The sequence below is a fragment of the Carcharhinus amblyrhynchos genome, chromosome 15, assembly GCF_965287045.1.
Source record: "Carcharhinus amblyrhynchos chromosome 15, sCarAmb.v2.hapA, whole genome shotgun sequence".
Lineage (NCBI taxonomy): Eukaryota > Metazoa > Chordata > Chondrichthyes > Carcharhiniformes > Carcharhinidae > Carcharhinus > Carcharhinus amblyrhynchos.
Genome location: NC_137338.1, coordinates 3628562 through 3652511, shown reverse-complemented (window position 1 = coordinate 3652511; position 23950 = coordinate 3628562). Strand labels below are relative to the sequence as shown.

Genomic DNA, 23950 nt, shown 5'->3' with positions numbered 1-23950 from the left:
ATCATTCCAGGTCCGCTACTCCAGACTGCTGTCTAGCCACCCCTACTGGGAAAAGCCAGTGTGTAGGTTGTTTTGGGCAGGATTGTGGTGGGACTGTAAATACCACCACGTCGGACCACCCCCCGATGGAACTGCCCAGTACCAACTCGGCAGTCAGAATTGAAATTGGTCCCTGTGCGTTTCCCGGGAGCTGAGGACGAGGTGTGTCCATCTGAGTGAGAGAACACAAGCGCAGGAAGATGACCATGGAACTTAGCGGAGTTCAACCCCTTGTGTTGAGTGTGTGGAATTCACTACAGCCCAAAACATTGTGTGATTTCAAGACAAAATTAGATATAGCTCTTGGAGCTAAAAGGATCAAGGGATATAGGGGGAAGGCAGGGTCAGGATATTGAATTTGATGGTTAGTCATGATCAAAATGAATGGTGGAGCAGGCTCAAAGGGCCTACTCCTGCTTCTAGTTTCTATGGACAAAATTGGATGCGAGGGGGAAAAGAGACAGCAATCATAGATGCAATAATGTATTACGATGGAACATCCACAGAGAATGTGGGGTCAGATCTCACCACAGCAGTTTGACAACTGAAGGCTTGTTTATAAATTTTGGAAAAGTAAAGCTAGCCGTGAGTAAAGGTGACCATGAAGAGCTGGGGTGGTGGGAAAGGGAAAGCATCGAATTCGGTAATGTCCTTCGGAGAAGGGAATCTGCCATCGTTATCTGCTCTGGGACTCACAGCAACACGACTGACTCTTTGTCACCCTCTGGAGTGGTGCGGCTCGGTTCAGAACAGTTAGGGATGGTTAATAGATGTCAGTCTCGCCCGTGATACCCACATCCGGAGAACGGATTTAACAAAATTCAATTTCATTTTGTGTCTTGGGAGAATCAGTATAGATTCAGATAAAGATTTGGAGCTTTCCATCATGTTTCCATGAACGATATTGATCGATCGGATGTGGCTGATCTGAAGTCCGACATCTTTAGTTGCCTGAGTATTTCTTAGATCAGCTGCAGCTTCACACACACACCGGTACACGTAACCTAAAGCCACCTCCAAAACATTCCCAATTCTGCTCCTGACTCCAATTCAAGCAGTCTTGATTTTAACATTCTCATCCATGTTTCCACACACACCCCCCCCCACCCCTCCCCGCCATGCCTCAACCTTCCCTATCTCAGTAATCTCTCCCAGCCTCTGAGAAATCTCTACTCATCTACCTCTGGCTTCTTAAGCATTCACAATTTTAATCGCTCAGCCATTGATGTCACTCAGTGTGTGCGCCATTGACAAGATGCACTGCAGCAACTCACCAAGGCTCCTTCGACAGCACCTTCCAAACCCGTGATCTCTACCACCTAGAATGACAAAGGCAGCAGGTGTATGGGACCACCACCACCTGAAAGTTCCCCTCCAATTCACTCCCTGACTTGGAAATATATCACTGTGCCTTCACTGTCACTGGGTCAAAATCCAGAGGGACGCTGCTCGGGTGGATGTGGAGAAGATGTTTCCCCTTGTGGCAGAATCTAAAATCAGGGGTCACTTTTCAAAAATAAAGGATCAGGTAGGACAGAAATTAGGAGAATTTGTTTCCTTCATAGAGGTTTACAGCGTGGAAGCAGGCCCTCCAGCCTAACTTGTCCATGCCACCTTAAGCTAGTCCCCATAGCCCACATATGGCGCATACCCTTCTATACCCATCTTACCCATGCAACTGTCTGAATGCTTTTTAAAAGACAAAATTGTACCCACCTCTCCTACTACTCTGGCACCTTGTTCCACACACTCACCCATTGTGTGAAAAAATTGCCCCTCTGAACCCTTTTGTACCTCTCCCCTCTCACCTTAAACCTATACCCTCTAGTTTTAGATTCCCCTCCAGATGCCATGAGTCTCTGGAAGTCTCCTCCTAAAAAGGCAGTGGAAGCAGAGTCTTTGAATATTTCTAAGGCAGAGCGAGATGGATTCTTGAATAACGAGGGGGTGAAAGGTTATTGGGGTTGACAGAAATGTGGAGTTGAGGTTACAATCTGATCAGCCATTCTCTTACTGAATGGAACAGGCTCGAGGGGCCTACTCCTGCTCCTAATTCATACGTACGTTTGTAAAATCCTGGAACTTCTTCCCGAACAACACAGTGGATTTACTTACTCCACATGGACTGCAATGTGCAAGACAGCAGCTAACCTGCACCACTTTCTTAAATGCTGGCTGAGCCAGGAAAGCCCAGACCCCGTGAACAAATACATTTTCAAAAACTGGCCCCGTTATGACCTACCCACTCAGTATAGAATGGGGTTAACCCTGCACCATTGAAAATCTCGCCTCTGTGTCACATTCATGCGGTGCACTTACCAGGTGGTCCTTTGGGCAAGGTGTGATGCCAGTCCTAAGCATAGTAATGATGCAATGAGCACCATCTTCTCTGTGGCAGTTACAACAAGGGTTCAGAGAAGCGAGGATTCCTGTGCAAATTCACCCCAGTGCAGTTTAATGGTCTCTCCGGAGGGCTCACAGAGGCCACGGACATCTTTTCCATTACTTTGCCCATCTTAGCAACTCAGAATGGGACCATTAACAAGAGTTGCAGATGTACATCTAGCCTCAGAGTCTTGAGAACCCATTCCAGTGCAGTACTGAGGGAGTGCTGCACTGCTGGAAGTGCAGTTTCCAAGCTGAACCATTTAAATCAAGCTCCCGTCTACCATCTCAGGTGCAAGTAAAACACTGCCTGGCTGTTATTTCAAAGAGGAACTCAATATTTGTCACTGAGGTTCGCATCGCGACAGCAGATTATTGATTTGGTTTGATTTGATTTATTATTGTCGCACGTATTAGTATACAGTGAAAAGTATTGTTTCTTGTGCACTATACACACAAAACATACAGTTCATAGAGAAGGAAAGGAGAGAGTGCAGGATGTCATGTTACAGTCATAGCTCGGGTGTAGAGAAAGATCAACTTAATGCAAGGTGGGTCCATTCAAAAGTCTGACAGCAGCAGGGAAGAAGCTGTTCTTGACTCGGTTGGTACGTGATCTCAGACTTTTGTATCTTTTTCATGACAAAAGAAGGTGGAAGAGAGAATGTCCGGGGTGCGTGGGGTCTTTGATTATGCTGACTACTTTTCCAAGGCAGCGGGAAGTGTAGTTAGAGTCAATGGATGGGAGGCTGGTTTGTGTGATGGATTGGGCTTCATTCATGACCCTTTGTAGTTTCTTGTGGTCTTGGGCAGAGCAGGAGCCCATACCAAGCTGTGACACAACCAGAAAGAATGCTTTCTATGGTGCATCTGTAGAGATTGGTGAGAGTTGTAGCTGACATGCCAAATTTCTTTAGTCTTCTGAGAAAGTAGAGGCATTGGTGGGCTTTCTTAGCTACAGCTTCCGCATGGAGGGACCAGGGCAGGTTGTTGGTGATCTGGACACCTAAAAACGTGAAGCTCTTGAGCCTTTCTACTTTGTCCCCATTGATGTAGACAGGGGCATATCCTGCACTATGCTTCTTGAAGTTGATGACAATCTCCTTGGATTCATTGACATTGAGGGAGAGATTATTGTCATTGCACCAGTTCACCAGATTCTCTCCCTCTTTCCTGTACATGGAGACATTACCTGGTCATATGATCACATTGTGGTCTGTGGGAGCTGGCTGTGTACCAATCGGCTGTTGTGCTCCCCTACATTACAACAGTGACTATTCTTCAAAACAAAAGGTACCTCATTGGCCTGAAACGGTATTGGGGATTTCCTGAAGTTGTGAAAGTCTCTCCAAGTTGTATTTACTTGAAATTGTTTTGGAAAAACTGATGACTGATACATTGCAATGATGTTTTTAATTGAGTTTCTTTTTGCGCAAGAATAATAATTGTGTGGGGGGGGGGGGGGGGCGGGGGTGTGTTGGGCAGGAAGGGTATTGTTCTGAAATTTTAAGTGTGTTTTGAGGAGCTGTGTGTGTGAGAAAGAGAGAGTATAATCAGCAGGAGGCGCCAGAGACCTTTTTCTATTTGAAGACAAGAGCATCATTCTCCTTTGCTCTCTCTCATTAACCCAGGAGCACATTGTGTGTGAGCGATGTCCTCAAATCAGACAGACCATCAAATAACTTGCAGTGTGCTCTGATGAGCAGACTGACATTCAGTATCCTGAGCATAGCAAGGAGGGGGAGGCTGAGCAATTCTCTCTCTCTCTGCAAGACAATCCCCGCCACCTTTAAACCGAAAAAAGAGAGGCTTTGATCAGTCTGACTTTTGGTAACGTTCGCCTCTCTGTCCATCTCATCTTTGAGCTTACCCCAGTCCAACGCCGGCATCTCCACATTCCCATTTCATCTTTGGCCACCCTTCCCTGCAAAGTTTCCACTCCCAAACACAAAACCCTCTTGGTCTCCTCCACCCCAGCCTCCTCGCCCCATCAGAGAGGAAGATCATATATATATATATATATATAAAACACTGCTCTTTCTGAAATGAACATAGAAAAGGGGGGCGAGGAATGGTGCAGGCGGAGCTGTGAGGGTGCTGTAGAGGGGAAGAGGGTTACTTCTAGACAAGGGGGACGGAATTCCAGCCAACATCGCGGCTTCCAATTCCCACCGAACGGAGTGGATTCCATCAGCAACATTGCATCCATCCCTTCTCCCCGGATAGACACTGCAAAACAAAAGAAGTGTTCGCAGCAAAAATAAACAAAAAAATGGAATGCCACTTGTATTTCTTAGTGAACTTCGCAGAGTGTAGGGGCAGAGAGGGAGAGAGATGCTGTGGATTTGTCTGAGTGCACCCTGACATGTTTGGAGTTTATAGGATGACTGATTGGCTGTGGAAACATTTGTTTTAAAGTATTTAAAACTGCTTTGTATATACAGCGTGCGAGCTCGCCCCCTCGGTACAGAGAGTTATCTGAGCGGTGTAATTAACTGGGAGAAATTAAAAGGGGCTGGGGGGTGCGGGGGGAGAGGAAGAAACGGAGTCTGCCAAAAGAGGGGAGAAAAATCATTTTCTATCTGTGGTGAATTTGGAAATGAGACCTACAAAGTAGTTCTCTTACTCGCCCGGCTACAGTCCCTTTGACTGGCTCTCGTTTTGTCTCTTTATTCTGGTTGAATGGTTGATCACAAACTTTTTTTCCTCAACTCCTATCTCCACTACCCCCACTGCACCCCCCCCCCCCCACCTCCACCCCCGCCTTCTTTCCCTCCCCAAGTTGTGTGAATCTCTCCCTGTGTCATTTCCAGTTTTGTTCACACAGCACATCAGTGTGTGTGTGTATACTAGATTGCAGCAGACACACACACACACACACACATACAGATAACACCAGAGTAAGTCACAGGGATTCACTCAGCAGAACAAACACTGACACACACACACACACACACACAACTGGAGGAGGAGATGCGAGAGGATTACTGTGAAGCTTTTGCCACATGGAGCCCAGAAGGCACAGGTTGAGAATGAATCCTCACTCCATCTCAGCGAAACTCTGATGAACAGCAAGGATCCGGCGTTGGGGGGAGAGAGAGCACATCCCACCCAGGCTGTCTCTGTGTGTGTGTGTGTGTGTGTGTGTGTGCTTTCTGTCCCCTACATTGGACAGCAGAGCGGCTTGTGCCACACTCTCCCCAGTGTTGGGAAGAAAAGTTGTATCCCGCAGCCCTGCTGTTCATTCACCGAGGGCTCTCTCTCTCTCTCGCTCTCTGATTGATTTATTCCCAGTCCCAGCTACAAAACCGACTGTGAACAACACTGAACATCAAACTGCCTGCCTTCAGTCGCTAGGGGAACTATTTCAACTTGCTGCTGCTGCCGCCGCCTCTCCTTCTTAATTTACCCTCACCTTCTTTCAACAAATTACACATTTCTCTGTGTGTCTTTGCATCGGATCTGCTTCTGAGCGTGTGTGTGTGTGTCTCTCTTTGGGAAGTTGCCTCTGCAATCCGACGCACCTCCAAACCTTCCCCTGGCCAGCAGTGATGCTAGGATGGCCTTCCTGACATATCTACTCGCTGCCTGTGGATTAGTGTCCTCTCAAGTTTATGGTGAGTGCTATCTCTCTCTGTCTCAGTTGAAGGGATTGGACCTCCTCACGGTGTTATTCTGCACACTAGTCCTTCCAGTTTTGGGAATGAGGGGGTTTGGACAAGGTGCTGCTCTCTGTTCCTTTGTGGGGGGGTTTTGATTTTGCCAGAATGTGAGAGGCACACAGTCTCGAAAAGCTCCCTCTGTCTCTCTCCCCTCTTAAGTATATATCGCTGTGTAACAGATGTTTAAACCGCATGAATTCGCCCTTGACGGTATAATCTGTAAACTTTAAAACATTCCGCTTCAGGCAAGAATTCAGGTTCCCTCATGCAGTCAAAGAGAAGATTATTTTTTGAAAAACGAAACTGCCTTTAACAATCCTGTGGGATTGATCCGATGTGTGTGTGAGAGAGGGTGAGGGTGTGTAAGAATGTGAGAGTGAATAAGGGTGTGTGTGTAAGTGTGTGTGTGTGTGAGAGAATGTGTGTGGGTGTGTAAGTGTGTGTGTGTGGGTGTGTAAGTGTGTGTGTGTGGGTGTGTAAGTGTGTGGGTGTGTAAGTGTGTGTGTGTGTGAGAGAATGTGTATGGGTGTGTAAGTGTGTGTGTGTGAGAGAATGTGTGTGGGTATGTAAGTGTGTGTGTGTGGCAGAATGTGTGTGGGTGTGTAAGTGTGTGTGAGAGAGAGAATGAGTGTGGGTGAGTAAGCATGTGAGAAAGGGAGTGAGGGTATGTAAGTGTGTGAGAGAGAGGGTATGAAAGTATATGAGAAAGGGAGTGAGTGTGTGAGAGAGAATGAAAGTGTGTGAGAAAAAGAGTGAGGGTGTGTGTGAGAGAGAAAGAGTAAGTGTAAGAGAGGGATAGAGAGTGAGGGTGTGAGAGTGTGTAAGTGTGTGTATGTAAGTGTGAGAGGGTGTGAGTGTGTATGTGTGTAAATGTGAGAGTGTGTGTGATAGTATGTAGGTGTGAGTGTGTGGCTTTGTGTGTATGAGTGTGAGAATGTGTGAGAGTGTGTAAGTGTGAGAGATTCTGTGTGAGAGTGTGAGTGTGTGTGCAGTCCTGAAGCTTTTTTAAGGTTGGGGTATAATTGTGGCTGAGTTCAGATTAAGTGGCTTTACCACAGCGCAGACAGGGAAACATCAAATGCTCGGCATTTCTCCCCCAGAATACTGGAATCAAAGCACTCCCATCAGCATTTGATCAACTTTGGAAATAGGAAGATGAGGCTGAATACAACCTCTTGGAGGCTGGGATGATTTTGTGCTAATGTAATAGTTGATGGTGAATTATTTCCTCGATGTAACAGAGCCAATGGACGATACTTCACTGAGTGTATCTAGCTGGGTGGAATGAATATTCTGGAGAGTATTGTTGAAGCTGTGCTGGTGATAAAACTGAGAGTGGGGATGCGATGCTTGTGGAGATTCTGCTGATGACTGGGAGAGGGAGAGAGCGTGTATGTGTAAATCTGGAGTAGGTCAATAGGGAGATGATGTGAGGCGCTGCTGAGAGGAGGGACCAGTCCCAGAAACTCCAGACTTCCAGTTCATCAGAAAGCTCATCCTGAAAGCCATCACTCCAATCAGAATTCCCAGAAAAGCTGGAGCCTCAGTGTTCATGATCACAGTGTGGCTAAAATTTGTACAAGGAATGATATGGGTTCACAGTGTGTTAGGTTTTGGATAGGGTGGCACAGTGATTAGCACAGCTGCCTCACAGCACCAGGGATCCGGGCTCAATTTCTGGCTTATATCACTGGCTGTGTGGAGTTTGCACATTCTCCCCATGTCTGCATGGGTTTACTCCATGTGTTCCGGTTTCAAAGATGCATGAGTTAGATGGATTAGCCATGCTAAATTGCCCCTTAGTGTCAGGGGGACTAACTAGGGGAAATGCATAGGGTTAAGGGAATAGGGCCTGGGTGGTGCAGACTTGATGGGCCAAATGGCCTCCTTCTGCACTGTAGGATCCTATGATACGAGATGGTATGGGTTCACAGTGTGTTGGGGTTTGGATAGGGGACTTTATGGGTTCACAATGTGTCCTCCCCTTTGTTCCCAGCTCTCTCTCTCCACCTTCCTCCTCCCTCAGTCTTCTCTGACCCTCAGTTCCCTTCCTGCTCTTGTCCGCCCCCTCCATCCGTCCTCTGCCCCCTCCACTCCATGCCCAGCTTCACCAAGGACTGAAGAGGTTTTGAAGTCTGACCCTGTCCATTCTCCCCGACTGTTCCTCGAGCACTAAGATGATTGAATTATAAAGGGGATGTACTGGGGCTCCTACAATTTCAAAATGAACCTCTTTAAGAATCAGATCAAAGCAATTTGGATAAACACCTCCGAATTCAACTCAACACCACCCAATGACCACCCACTCTGTTCACGTTCACTAACACAGCACTGGACACTGCTTCATTTAAACTATTAGATAATTCATTCTTTAATGCAAGAAGGGATTTGAAATGATCAATGGAGTGCAGTGAAAGCCTGCACGCATCTGTTAAATCCTCAGAGGGCAGAGTTTGCCGACTGATTCTCCTTTACAAATTCCAGTTGTCTGTACAGCGCGCAAGAAACAATACTTTTCACTGTATATGACTACATGTGACAAAAATAAATCAAATCAAGTCCGATCTGTTCCAAATCTTTAATCAACCAGAAGAGGAAAAGAGTTAGCGAGAGGAGAGAGGAAAAGTGGAGAAAGAGGGGAATGAAGGGGCAGCACAGTGGTCAGCACTGCTGCCTCACAGTGCCAGGGACCCGGGTTCTAATCCCAGCTCAGGTCACTGTCTGTGTGGAGTCTGCACATTCTCCCCATGTCTGCGTGGGTTTCCTCCAGGTGCTCCGGTTTCCTCCCGCTGTCCAAAGATGTGCGGGTTAGGTTGACTGGCCATGGTAAATGGACCCTAGTCCATATGTGGGGTTACGGGGATAGGGTGGGATTGTTGCCGGTGCAGGTTCAATGGGCCGAATGGCCCCCTCTGTACTGTAGGGGTTCTATAGATTCTATGAGGGCAGGAAAAGGGGGAACTGTGAGAAGAATGATAGGAGAAATGGGAGAGAGTAGGGGTCAAATGTAAATCACAGCAGCCCTGATTCACCTACTGTCTTAGAGTGAGGAAGAGATTAGGGGGCCTCTCATTACCTCAATCTGAGGCTCACAATAGTTTGTGGAGTCAGGTATCAGCCCAATCTGACGTGTATTTCACTGAACATTATGGATCTGAATAACTGCTATAAGAGATAACAGCAAGTTAGTTCCTTTTTACAAGAGCTGTGGTGCGTTTGATTCTATTTTCTCTTATTTTCAGTGCATCTATTAACACATCAACTGAAATTCCTACCTGTGATACTTTCAACTCAGACTTTAACCAATTTTGAAATAGTTAATGGTACGAGGAAGAAAATAATCTCCTTTGTCATGTGTGAATAGTGAATCTCTCCTGAACTCTGAAGAGGACAGGCAGTATCAGTCAAAGCACTGAAAGTTGAGAGACTCGAACCACGCTGATACACTTGATGGTTAAGACTGGTTAATCCAGCCTGACACTGAAAGCTAGAACTGTGATTGTGTGTAAATTTGATCTTTCAGATTCTAAATCAGCGCTCAATGTAGTGGTTAAACTGTTTATCTTCAACAAGGCCCAATATGTCTCAACCATTCCTCTTCCACTCCCCTATCTTTCCATTCCCTCCCCCTTCTATCCCTCTTTGCTTTCCACCAGTCCTTGCCCTCCCTCCTTCCCTTACTCCCTGCCCCCCTCCCTCCCTCTCTGCCTCTCTCCCTCACTGCCTCCATCCCTGCCTCCCTTCCCCCTTCCACGTTTCCTCCCTTCCTCCTTCTCTTCTTCCCTCTCTGCCTCCCTCCTTCCCTCCCTCCCTGCCTCTCTTCCTGCCTCCCCACTTCCCTCTCTCCCCCCCTCCGTCCCTGCCTTACTCCCTCCCTCTCTCCCTCCCTGCCTTCCTCTCTCTCTGCCTTCCACCCTCCCGGCCTCCCTTCCTCCCCTTCCCCTCTTTCACCTCCCCTTATGCATCTCTTTCCCTTTCCCTGATAGTGGGATGGGAATTATATAGTCAAATCACAGCTTGTTTGGTTCCAGAACCCTCAGACTGGCAACCTTCAAACAATCTCCTCTTCACCCATTATATCACAGGTTCTGGTCTTGTCATTTTCTTCTTAAAGACAGAAACCAACGTTCATTGGATGCTTGAGCACAGGTCAAATGGAAATGAAACACACAAAATCAGTGAGGAAAATGCGGCAGATGTTGGTTTAGTGGCAATGTCCTTAAAGAATGCCTTTAGGGAAGGAAATCTGCTGTCATTACCTGGTCTGGCCTACATGTGACTCCAGATCCACAGCAATGCAGTTGATTCTTAACCAGCATGGCCTAGCAAGCCATAGCAGGATTCGAACCCGGGTTCCTAGAACGTTTGTGAGTTTCTGGATTAATAGTCCAGCAATAATACCACAAGGTCATTGCCTCCCCAGTGAAGAAACACTGGGAACCAAAGGAAAATTAAGAGACAAGATAAATCCAGAAATAGTGTCATGTAACCACTGCTTCTCTCTTCCTTTATTCTTTGATGGGATGTGGGTGTCAGTGGCACAGTCTGCATTTGTTGCCCATCTCTAATTGCCCTTGAGCTGAGAGGCTTGCTAGGCGATGAGCAAGGTGAGTTATAGGGATAGGACCTGGGTAAGATTCAGTTTCAGAGACTCAGTGCAGACTCGATGGGCTGAATGACCTCCTTCTGCACTGTAGGGATTCCATGATTCAATGAGATCTGACTGCCCTGAACCAACATCATTGTAATAGATGATTTGGCCATGTATCCCGATTGTGGGAGCTTGCTGTGTGCAGATTGGTTGCCCCATTTTCCTCATGCTACAGCAATGACGACAGATCGAAGGACACGATTGAGTGTAAAGCACATTGGGATATCCTTGGTGGTGATAGATGTTGCATAGATACATGCCTTGCTCTTGAATGGTGCTATAACTAAACAGAGGGTTGGTGGTAAAGTCTTTAAAGTTTATTTATTAGTCACAAGTAGGCTTACATTAACAATGCAATGAAGTTACTATGAAAATCCCCTAGTCACCACACTCTGGTGCCTGTTCGAGTACAATGAGGGAGAATTTAGCACAGCCAATACACCTAACCAGGACGTCTTTCGGACTGTAGGAGGAAACCGGAGCACACGGAGGAAACCCATGCAGACACGGGGAGAACGTGCAAACTCCACACAGACAGTGACCCGAGCCGGGAATTGAACCCGGGTCCCTGGCGCTGTGAGACAGTGGAGGAAGCTAGGTTGCTCTCTACGCAGAGAGATGGGGGGTGAAAGGAGTCACCCGGCAGATAATGTCCTGCCATTGGACCATTCATCATTCTTTTTAATTTAATATTTGAATGTCGATCACACTTTGTTAATGGGCAGAGGAAAACTGGAACGCTAACCGTACTGGCTACAGATTTAATTATTCATTAATATATCGGAAAGGAACATGCTGAGGGATAGAGAGTGAACGCAATTAAACAGCTCAGTGAAACTGACAACTCAGATCTGAGCAGGTTCTGTGTTACAGAATGTAATTAATGTAGTGAATTGTTTGTACATAACAAATGCAATTAACTAGCTGGCCAGAAAAGCCGACACGGAAGCGACATCATTTATTCTATCTTTTACGGATCACCTTTTCTTTCGATTGTGTGAAGTGTCACCCTCTTGATGCAAAGTTATACCGGAGGATGTGAAAGGGGCAACGAAGCATTTCTGCAATGTCCTCCCCTCCCCTCCCCACCCCCCCGCCCACCCCTACCCTTCCGACAAAACGGTCTCTTCTTTCCAACAGCAGGATGCACAAGCCTTTGTTCGGTCGAGAGCAAAGCACCTAATTACGGAGTAACATCTGGACCTTCAGCCAGCTTAATGCAAACAGCTGTCTGCTCCCTCCCCCCTTCCCCACTACCTCAACAGGGTCACACACTCATCTCGGCATCGCAAGGTCACAGGGTTTCAGCCCCACTCCTGAGGCTGTGGCGACGCGGGCAGGCAACCCCAGTACAGCACTGAGGGAGTGCCACACTGCCAGAGATGTCACTGCGTAAAAGTGATGTTAACTAAAAGGGCATCCTGTTACAGAGAGGGGGGTAAAAAAACTGTTCTCTGCTGTGTGCCCAACTCAACGTTTAATCCTCAAGTAACACCTGGTGGGTTGGGCTTAGTTTTTTGGGGAATCTTTCTGTGTGCAGCTAGGCTGCTGGGTTTCTGACCTTACAACAAAGGATTACACTTTTAAAGTATCTCATTGGCTGTAAGACACTCCATAGGTTGTGCACGGTGCTATAGAAATGTAAGTTGTTCTTTCCCTGGTGAGTAGTCAGACCCTGGAGAGATGGGAATATCAGCCACTGGCGTACGGTCTTTATTATCCACCTTTGGTTGTTGTGTGGCTGTCTTGTCTCTACCTTGTCTTTATTGCCCACCTTTGGTTGCTGTGAGGCTGCTTCCCGGTGAGAAACGATGGGCCCTGTGCCTTTTCAAAATTGCTTTATTTTTAACAACTTTATATCAAAGCCAAGACTACAAACAAAACATTGAGCGCCAAACTGGAGTCATGTATAGACCCAGATTAGGTATGCACGGCAGCTTCCCTTCTCTGAAGGGATATCAGCAAACCAGAGAAAAAAAGAAACAGACAGTGCTGGAAATACTCAGCTGGTCCAGCAGCACCTGGAGAGAGGGAGAAACAGAGTTAACCGGGAGGAATTTTCCCATCCTGCCTATCCTTTAGTCCCCGTGACACTAAGGGGCAATTTCATGTGGCCAATCAACCTAACCCGCACATGATTGGAGTGTGAGAGGAAACCGGAGTACCCGGAGGAAACCCACACAGACAGTAACCCGAGGCTGGAATATTGAAGTCATGATGTGGGTATGCCGGCGTTGGACTGGCGTAAACACAGTAAAAAGTCTGACAACACCAGGTTTTAGTCCAACCGATTTATTTGATAATATTGAACCCAGATCCCTGGTGCTGTGAGGCAGCAGAGCTAACCAATGTGCCACTGTGCTGCCTGTTGACCTTGGGTGGGATTTTCCAGTTTTGGGGTGAACGCAGCTGGAAAATCCCGCCCGACATTTCAAACCAGTGACCATCATCGGAACAGGTGATAGGTCATTGGGCTGAAACGTCAACTCTGTTTGTCTCTCTCCATAGATTTTCAGCTTTTATTTCAGATTTTCAGCATCTGCAGCATGTATTAGTGAACCAACCAGGCTTTTACAACAAGCCAATAGCCTCATTATCACTTTGACTTATTACTGAGTTCACAGCTTTTGTTGTGAGGTTTGACCGAACCTTGATACTGTAGTTGGCATCTTACCCAAAGGTTGGCCCCACTCTGACAGTATGGCATTTACCCAGAACCATCAGTCGCAATACCCTAGCCTCCTTTTAATTGGCTCCCATTGCCCCTGTTATCTACAGCACAGTCCCGATCGGCAATTAGAATTCCTGGTTGGATGTTTGCCCTCCATTGCCCATTGCTGCGCCTTCACTGACACCCCAGGTGATTGTGCATGGACTGATGATCCCACACTGAACGTTACCCACCACCTGACTGGCTATTGTGAGTGTGGGTGGGCAGAGAGACATAGGTGGGTATGAGACACAGCAAAATCCAACTAAGTGTGACCAGAAAATTTCTTTCTCAATGATGTTGATTGAAGGTTAAATAATGGACCAGGATACCTGGGAGAATTTCCCTGCTCCTCTTGCAATCATAGCCGTGGGATCTTTTGGATCCACTCCCGAGAGGGAGCGGGGCAGGAGTATAAAAAGGGGCTTCAATTCAATGGTCTTTCTCAGAAGAATAAGGAAATCTGACATGTCAGCTACGACTCTCACCGACATTTACAGGTGCACCAGAGAAAGCATTCTTTCTGGTTATATCGCAGCTTGGTATGGCTCCTGCTCTGCCCAAGATCACAAGGAAATACAAAAAGTTGTGAATGTAGCCCAGTCACATCACGCAATCCAGCCTCCCATCCATTGACTCTGTCTACAGTTCCTGCTGCCTTGGCAAAGCAACCAGCGTAATTAAGGACCCCACACACCCCGGACATTCTTTCTTCCACCCTCTTCTGTTGGGAAAAAGATACAAAAGTCTGACGTCATGTGCCAACCGTCTCAAGAACAGCTTCTTTCCTAATGCTGTCAGACTTTTGAATGGACCTACCTTGCATTAAGTTGATCTTTCTCTGTACCCTAGCTATGACTCCAACGCTACATTCTGCACTCTCTCCTTTCCTTCGCTAAGAACGGTATGCTTTGTCTGTACAGCGCGCAAGAAGCAATACTTTTCACTGTATGTTAATACTTGTGACAATAGTAAATCAAATTAAATGTCTCATCCAGAGACCTCTGGCAGTATGGCATTCTCAGTACTGTCACTGTGATTATCAGCCTGAATTCTGAGTTTGACTTTCTGCAGTGGGACTTGAACATGTGTCATTAGAGGGGAGCGAGTGGGGAGAGGGGGCATGGGGATCAGTGAGGTGGACCGGGTGAAGAAATAGACGTAAAAGATATGTAACTAAAGTTGCCAATAGCTCGGTCAAGGTTCAATAATCATCAATTTCCTTTCCATATTCTGCAAGTAAATAGGGAGCCATTGGATTCTCTTTAAGTATTGTAATTTACCCACGGCAGTTAAGAAGCCTTCAGTCCCTGATTCAGAAATACAGCTATTTATGTAAGAAATTACAGTATTGAGCGCAAAAATGGGAATGTAGAAGGAAGTGAGATGAGTGCTGAGGAGGGCAGATTATGTCAAGACTCTTCATGTCAATGGGTTAATGATAGTTCAGGGTACAGCAGTAACAAAGTGGACCTGGACCCATCATTCCACATCACTCTCCAGCTTCCTTGTAGCGATAAAGTTCTCCGCTCGCTGCTGGAGGCCAGATTGCTGCCACTGAGACTTGCCTGTCCAAAGCACTTTAACCCGTCAGCACGTTTGAAACACTGATGCAATATTCAGCCAGCAGAGGCCTGTTTGAACCCAGATTTCTTCCTCTGCTCTGCTATTCTGTTTGTTCTTCTTATCTTTGTCACTCCTCCCTCTCCTCTCATCCCCTCCTCCCATCTCTCTTCCCAATTCCCGTCCCCTCCCATCTCCTCACCTCTCATCCTGTCTTCTTTCATCCCCTCTCTTCTCATCCCCCCTCCTCTTCCCATCTTCCCTCAACTCAACTCACACCTTTTCACCTCCCCCTCCTCCCCTCCCGTCCCCCTTCCTCTCCTCCAACTCCATCCCCTACCCTTTCTCCAACTCACTCGTCATTCTGCGCCTTCCCTCTGCTTCCACTCCTTCCCTTCTTCATTCCTCCACTCCCTTCCCATCTCCTCATAACTCCTTTCCCCTTCTTTCCTCCCATTCTTTCTCCTCCCTTCCCTCTCCTCCCCTTGTGGGCAAGGTTTTAGAAAAAATTATTAGGGATAGGATTTATAGTTATTTGGAGAGTAATGAATTGATTGGAGATAGTCAGCATGGTTTTGTGGCGGGTAGGTCGTGCCTTACTAACCTTATTGAGTTTTTTGAGAAAGTGACCAAAGAGGTGGATGGGGGAAAGGCAGTTGACGTGGTATATATGGATTTTAGTAAGGCGTTTGATAAGGTTCACCATGGTAGGCTTCTGCAGAAAATGCAGATGTATGGGATTGAGGGTAATCTAGGAAATTGGATCAGGAATTGGCTAGCAGATAGGAGACAGAGGGTGGTGGTTGATGGTAAATATTCGTCATGGAGTTCAGTTACGAGTGGTGTGCCTCAGGGATCTGTTTTGGGGCCACTGCTGTTTGTAATTTTTATTAATGATCTGGATGAGGGTATAGTTGGGTGGATTAGTAAATTTGCTGATGACACCAAAGTCGGAGGTGTGGTAGATTGTGAGGAAGGGTGTCATAGTTTGCAGGGTGACTTAGACAGGTTGCAGAGCTGGGCCGAGAGGTGGCGGATGGAGTTTAATGTGGAGAAGTGTGAGGTAATTCACTTTGGTAGGAATAACAGATGTGTAGAGTATAGGGCTAACGGGAGGACTTTGAATAGTGTGGATGAACAGAGGGATCTAGGTGTATGTGTACATAGATCCCTGAAAGTTGGGAATCAAGTAGATAAGGTTGTCAAGAAGGCGTACGGTGTCTTGGCGTTTATTGGTAGGGGGATTGAATTTAGGAGTCGCAGCGTCATGTTGCAACTGTACACAACTCTGGTGCGGCCGCACTTGGAGTACTGTGTGCAGTTCTGGTCCCCACATTACAGGAAGGATGTGGAGGCTTTGGAGAGGGTGCAGAGGAGGTTTACTAGGATGTTGCCTGGTATGGTGGGGAGGTCCTATGAGGAGAGACTGAGGGATTTGGGGTTGTTTTCGTTGGAAAGAAGGCGGCTAAGAGGGGATCTTATTGAAACATATAAGATGATTAGAGGTTTAGATAGGGTGGATAGTGATAGCCTTTTTCCTCGGATGGAGAAAGCTAGCACGAGGGGGCATGGCTTTAAATTAAGGGGGGGTAGCTACAGGACGGATGTCAGGGGTAGGTTCTTTACCCAGCGGGTGGTGAGGGATTGGAATGCCCTGCCTGCTGCAGTTGTAAATGCGCCTAGTTTGGGGGCGTTTAAGAGATCTGTGGATAGGTTTATGGACGAAAAGGGATTGGTATAGGCTAGTGGGTCATTGTTTTTGTAACTGGTCGGCGCAACATCGTGGGCCGAAGGGCCTGTTCTGCGCTGTAATGTTCTATGTTTTCGCTGGAAAGAAGGCGGCTAAGAGGGGATCTTATTGAAACATATAAGATGATTAGAGGTTTAGATAGGGTGGACAGTGATAGCCTTTTTCCTCGGATGGAGAAATCTAGCACGAGGGGGCATGGCTTTAAATTAAGGGGAGGTAGTTATAGGACGGATGTCAGGGGTAGGTTCTTTACCCAGAGGGTGGTGAGGGATTGGAATGCCCTGCCTGCTGCAGTTGTAAATGCGCCTAGTTTGGGGGCGTTTAAGAGATCCGTGGATAGGTTTATGGATGAAAAGGGATCGGTTTAGGTTAGAGGGACATTGTTTTTTAACTGGTCGGCGCAACATCGTGGGCCGAAGGGCCTGTTCTGCGCTGTCATGTTCTATGTTCTATGTTCTCCCCCTCCTCCTCCCCCACCTCTTCTCCTCCCTTCCCTCTCCAACCCCTTTCATTTCAAACCCTCTTTTCTCCCCTCACTCCTTCCTTTCCGTCTCCTCTCTGCTTTACCAGGATAAGTAGGCTGAAGGATGCCCCAGCTCAGTCAGAATCGTTGAAAGGTCTGTGGCTCCTGTTCAAACCATGAATCGATTTAGTTAAAGATGACATTTTAACAAGAGAAAAATAATCCATATTATTTCACTGTAAGCTTGAAATTGATCTGATTACATCGGATCTAAGCCCTCGTGGCGAAATAAATATATCAGACATATACATAGTAAAAAAGTGGTTTGAAAAAAAGAAGTGGGGCTGATTCAGGATCAAAAGTGGATTCACGGATGGAAGCAGGGGTCACGGCTGAGGTTTTAGATTAATCTGTCTTTGCATCTGTCTCCCCAAGAAAACACAGTGAAAGAGAAGGTAGTGCAGACATTTGAAGGTCTTAAATTTGATCGAAAGGTTTTCCATCGACTGTACTTAAATATGACAAGGCACAAGGACCGGATCATAGAATCCGGTGGCCATTCAGCCCATTGAGTCTTCACCGACCACAGCCACAGTCACAGCCTATCCCCATAACCCCATGCATTTACCCGAGCTAGTTCCCCCTGACACTAGGGGATAATTTATCATCTTTGGAGTGTGGGAGGAATGTGGAGCACCCGGAGGAAGCCCACACAGACATGGGGAGAATGTGCAAACTCCACACAGCCAGTGACTCGAGGCTGGAATTGAACCTGGGTCCCTGGCGCTGTGAGGCATCAGTGCAGTGTGTCACCTTGCTACCCTTTAAGGATGAGTCCAACAATAGTGAGGGCAGGGGGAGTTGAACTTGGTGAGGCATTGGCCATAATTTTCACTCTTTTGAGATTGGTGTCTGAGAATTAGAGAATTGCAAATGTTAAAAAAAATGTAAAGATAAGCCAGCAACTCAAGGCCAGTTAGCTTAACCTCAGTGGTGGGGAGGCTTCTAGAAATGAAAACGCAGGGCAAAATTAAGGTTCACTTTAGCAAGTGTGGGTTATTTAAGATAAGTCAGCATGGGTAAGGGCAGATTGTGTTTATTTAAGTTGCTTGAGCTTATTGATCAGTTCCGGGGGGGGTGGGGGGGATCAGGATATTGAATTCAATGATCAGCCATGATCAAAATGAATGGTGGAGCAGACTCGAATAGACTTTCTATGTAGGTGGATTAGCCATGGTAAATGTACAGGGCCTGGGTGGGATGTTCTTTCAGCTATAGTCCTTTAGGAAAGGAAATCTGCTGTCCTGACCCGGTCTGGCCTACATGTGACTCCAGAGCCAAAGCAACGTAGTTGACTCTTAAATGTCCTGAGGACAGCTAGGTGGCACAGTGGCTAGCGCTGCTGCCTCATAGTGCCAGGGACCTGGGTTTGATGCCCTACTTGGGTCACTGTCTGTACGGAGCCTGCACGTTCTCCTCGTATCTGCGTGGGTTTCCTCCGGGTGCTCTTGTTTCCTCCCACAGCCCGAAAGATGTCCTGGTTAGGCACACTGGTCATGCTAAATTCTCCCTCAGTATACCGGAACAGGCACCGGAGTGTGGCGACATGGGATTTTCACAGTAACTCCATTGCAGTGTTAATGTAAGCCTACTTGTGACACCAATAAATGAACTTAAGCCTAAACTGAAATGGCCGAGCAAGCCACTCAGTTCAGGGATAATTTGGGATGACAATAAATGCTGGCCTAACCAGTGACACTCACATCCCGTGAAAGAATTTCAAACAAAAGATGAACTGGGAGCATATGAACATGAGGAACAGGAGTCGGCCATTTGGCCCCTCACCAATCAGCAAGATCATGGGTGATCCTCTATTTCAGCTCCAACTTCCTGCCCATTCCCCACATCCCTTAACCATTTTGAGTGCAAAGTTGTGTCAATCTGCCCATGTCAAATATTTTCAATGAGTGAGGTCGAGAATCCCAAAGATTCTTAACCATCTGAGGACAGGAAATTCTCTTCCTTCTCCCTGCTCCCCAAACCCTCCGCCTCGGATCCTGCTGGGATGGGGGAGAGTGTAGAAGTGTGGCCTGTATAATTCTAAGTAGAAAGAAAGATTTACCAGGATGCTACCAGGATGTGGTGGTTTGAGTTATAAGGAGAGGCTGGATAGACTGGGACTTTTTTCTCTGGAGCGTAGGAGGCTTAGGGTTAATCTTATGGAGGTCTATAAAATAATGAGGAGCACAGATCAGTTAGATAGTCAACATCTAGTCCCCAAAGGCAGGGGAGTCTAAAACTAGAGAGCATAGGTTTAAGGGGAGAGCGGAGAGATGCAAAAATGTCCAAAGGGGCAATTTGTTCACCCACAGGGTGGTGAGTGTCTAAAACAACTGTCAGAGGTAGTCATAGAGATGGGTACAATTTTGTCTTTTAAAAAGCATTTAGACAGTTCATGGGTAAGGTGGGTATAGAGGGATATGGGCCAATTGGGGTTTGGTTAGGAATTTTAAAAAGGGGGGGGCGCATGGACAAGTTGGGCCAAAAGGCCTGTTTCTATGCTGTAAACCTCTATGACTTTGACTCTAAACATTCTTTAAGTGGAAGCTACAGTATATCAAGCAGTTTTTCTTGTCACAAGCCTACAATTCAAAAATCTCTTCTGTCACCAAAAGTAACACATTGAGAAGATTACTTTCATGGTTAATGCAGAGTGACACAGAAATGGGCAGGCATGAAATTAAAAGCAGGCGAATGGTTTATGAGGCCCATCTCTTTCAGGATGACACATGGTTGCATTCTCGTGACCTCGGGCTCTGATGTAGAGAGAGATTTTAGGGGCGGGATGTCTGCTGATCTTTTTTCATTTTCTGTTGCTGAGACGTGGGTGCTGTTGGCTCGGCCAGCATCTCATTGCCCTTGGGCAAGTGTCGGTGGCAAGCATCTGCTGCCCTTGTCCTCCTCGGTGGTAGAGGTTGTGGATTTGGAAGGTGCCGGTCGGTGAAGCCTCTAAATCAACGTATGGAGGCACTGTGGGTCGACCCACAGCACATGGGCTGCAGCGATTCAAGAAGGCAGCTCACTACCACCTTTCTCAAGGGCAACTAGGGATGGGTAATAAATGCTGGCCAGCCAGTGATGCCCATGTCCCACGAATGAATGAAACTAAAAGGCTGCAAAGGTGCGCTAACAGCCTTATATCTCTCCACAATTCTCTGCAGCAAGAGGCTGAGTCATAGCTGATTCCTCAGGCGGGAAACCTACAGATAGACATCTTTGGGGGGTGAACTGCCATACAGCTCTCCAATCGTAAGTTAACATCTCAAAGCTCTGCCGATGGCTCCAGTGGTCCAGTCAGTGAGAGCCTGACTCCGAGAGGCCAGTATGGTTCCAGTTTCCATCTCCAGAGGGTGCTCCTTTAGCTGAACTCAACAAGTGGAAAGTTTAAGTATCGAGCGGGTACCCTTAATGAATTAGATTACTGCCCCGGATTTACTATCCATCAGCCGTTACCTGGAAGGTTTTTAATGAGCATTGGAAAAGGACACGATTGGGCGCAGTCACGGTGAAACACCCCATATTCAAATAGCCAGCCAGCATCGTGGCTCACAGACAAAGAATACTTGAATGGGGAGATGCTGGAAAGGAAGGAAGAAGTTCTGTGAGAAAGAAATATTTGTGATAACAACAACTTGTATTTATAAAGCACCCCTGACGTAGTAAAACATCTCAAAGTGTTACCCAATACTATTGGACACTGACCCACCTAAAATGACCTGGAGACAGGACATGGTCAAAGAGGAAGGTTTTGAGGAGCATCATAGATTGAGGGTGGGATTTTCTACACAACCCATCACATGTTTTGCAGCAGACAGAGGTGGCCCAGTATTGGCCAGTTCCCACTGTTGTCAGTGGTGATTCCCATTGAATGCAGGCCTCGCTGCTGTGAAACCTGTTGTTATGGGTGCGCCACAGGCGGGACCGGAAGATCCTGCCGGCATGAAGGACCAGAAAGTTCCAGCCTGAGGGAAAAATGCCCAGCGTTCAGGGCCCAGATGGCCAAAGGCTGAAGAGATTAATTGAAGCAATTGAAACTAACTTGTTCAAGCGGTTCGAAATAGAGGGGTGTGCATATCTCGGAGGGGGTTGTGGGCAGGGGGAGCTTAGCTGACCAAAGGAGAGGTCATGGAGAGACGTGAGTGAGAATTTTAAAGATGGTGGATCAGGAGCCAGTGTTGGTCAGTGAACACAGCAGAAGGATCAGTCGCCAGATTAAACTCGGTCGTAGCGTGTAGATCGGCTCCAAAGGTTCAGAGCAGGATCTGAGTGAGAATGGGAATTCTTTCACATGCTCTGTACGTTCTACAAGTGATGGGCATCGGCTCCCATTTGCAGCCAACATCTGTCAGTGTGACAAACATTCATCACTGGAGCCAGACAGGGCCCTCCTTCTCCTGGGAGCACTTCCACAAAAGTGTTAAAGAGTTCAGATTACTTTAGCGGGGCTGCCTAATGACACATCGCCCAGCAATCAGCCAACTCTGGAACTGCTATTAACTTGCGCCTGATGCTGTGCTGTCACCTTAATTTGTGTCTTGGCATCCTGAAGCTGATGAGAGAGGGATCTCTGGACTAAACTAATCTGTCTTTCTGTACTTCACAGTCGCTACAGCATGGATAATAATAACTCTTTCAGTCTCTTTGATGTGCTGCTATAAATCAGGTCAGTCAGTGCGAACACTCCACTCAGTCTGAAGTCAGATGCTAATTTTCCGCACATTCTTTTCTCATTTCTCTCTTTCTCTTCACTCCCCAATCCTTTCCCCTGCTAACTCGTGCTGGGTTGCAGATTTACAGATCCCAAGTACCTTGTCCTGAGAAACAGCCACCACGTTTGTCTGTCTGAGCTCTGGCACTAGGCTAAGCTTGTGCAGTGCTCAGGACTTCCTCTGATATGTGTGTGCGTGTGTGTGAGTGTGAGAGAAAGCAAGTTAGAGAGACAGAGAGGAATGAAGTATCTCTCGCACTTTCATGGCATCTATCGGGAGTGCAGGACATCTCAAAGAGCTTGACAGCCGATGAAATCATTGTTTGAAGTCATTGTTTTTTTTCCATGCAGGGTCAATCTCCACACAGAAAACTCCCACAGACAGCAGCGTGATCACCACTAGATCATTTTGTTCTTTTGGCGATGTTGCTTGAGACATAAATATTGTCCAGGATATGGGCGAGAACCTCTCAGAGTCAGGGAGGTTTACAGCATGGAAACAGGCCTTTCAGCCCAACTTGTCCATGCTGCCCTTTTTTTAAAACCCCTAAGCTAATCCCAATTGCCTGTATTTGGCCCATATCCCTCTATACCCATCGTACCCATGTAACTGTCTAACACTTTTTAAAAGACAAAATTGTACCCAACTTTACTACTACCTCTGGCACCCTCTGTGTGAGAAAATTGCCCCTCTGGATGCTTTTGTATCTCTCCCCTCTCACCTTAAGCCTATGCTGTGTAGTTTTAGACTCCCCTACCTTTGGGAAAAGATATTGACTATCCGCACTATTTATGCTCCTCATTATTTTATAGACCTCTATAAGATCATCCTTCAGCCTTCTACACTCCAGAGAAAAAAGTCCCAGTGTATCCAGCCTCGCCTTATAGCTCAAACCATCAAGTCCCTAGTAAATCTTTTCTGAACTCTTTCTAGTTTAATAATATCCTTTCTATAATAGGGTGACCAGAATTGCACACAGTATTCCAAGTGTGGCCTCACCAATGTCTTGTACAACTTCAGCAAGACATCCCAACTCCTGTATTCAATGTTCTGACTGATGAAACCAAGCATGCCAAATGCCTTCTTCACCACTCTGTCTATCTGTGACTCCACTTTCAAGGAACTATGAAAGATTTCTTTGTTCTGTAATTCTCCCCAACCTCATTGCTTCACTTTGAATAATGCCACAGGGTTCATTAATGTCCACTTGGAGAACTGGCACCTTGCAGATTTGATGTTGTATCTGAAATCTGGCACCTCTGATGATGCAGCACTCCTTCTGTACCATGCTGGGAAGCTCAGCGTGGATTACATGTTCACATATGTGGAGTGGGACTCGAACCTGTAACCTTCTGACTCAAAGCCCAAGGCGGCATGATGGCGTAGTGGTTGGCACTGCTGCCTCACAGCGACAGGGACCCTGGTTCAATTCCAGCCTAGGAGTCACTGTCTGCACGGAGTTTGCACGTTCTCCCCTTATCTGTGTGGGTTTTCTGTGGGTGCTCTGGTTTCCTTCTACAGTCCAAAGATGTGCGGGTTAGGTTGACTGGCCATGCTAAATTGACCCAAACGTCAGGGGGATTAGCAGGATAAATATGTGAAGTTCTGGGGACAGGGCCTGGTTGGGATTGTGGTTGATGCAGACTCGATGGGCTGAATGGCCTTCTTCTGCATTGTAGGGATTCTGTGAATGAGGGAGGGGATTGTGGGCGAGGACGAGAATCTCTCGATCACACGGATAGACCTGCATGAAAGTGCTTCGATAAGCTGCAAGGGATGTTTGACGTAAGTCATTTCATAAGCAAATTAGGTTGGACGTTTTCTCTGTTGTTCTGAGATGAATTACTCACAGGAGCTATGTAATTATTAAGTGAGAATTCCAAAGAACCAAACAGTTGTCTGTTGCAATTTTACTTTAAAGGCACACTGCTGGTTCCATCACTGTGTCTGCTGAACTA

At 46.8% G+C, this 23950-nt stretch overlaps 1 protein-coding gene across 14 annotated transcripts in view; it reads left to right on the top strand.

Annotated features, from left to right (window-relative positions):
- The first annotated feature begins 5298 nt into the window (after positions 1–5298).
- Positions 5299–23950, top strand: part of robo2 (roundabout, axon guidance receptor, homolog 2 (Drosophila)) — a 509899-nt gene continuing 491247 nt past the window's right edge. For all 14 annotated transcript variants that reach the window (XM_080203357.1, XM_080203355.1, XM_080203348.1 and 11 more), the window contains exon 1: positions 5299–6041. In XM_080203357.1, the coding sequence (XP_080059483.1) occupies positions 5984–6041 (58 nt within the window). In that variant the 5' untranslated portion in view covers positions 5299–5983. The remainder of the gene's footprint in view (positions 6042–23950) is intronic.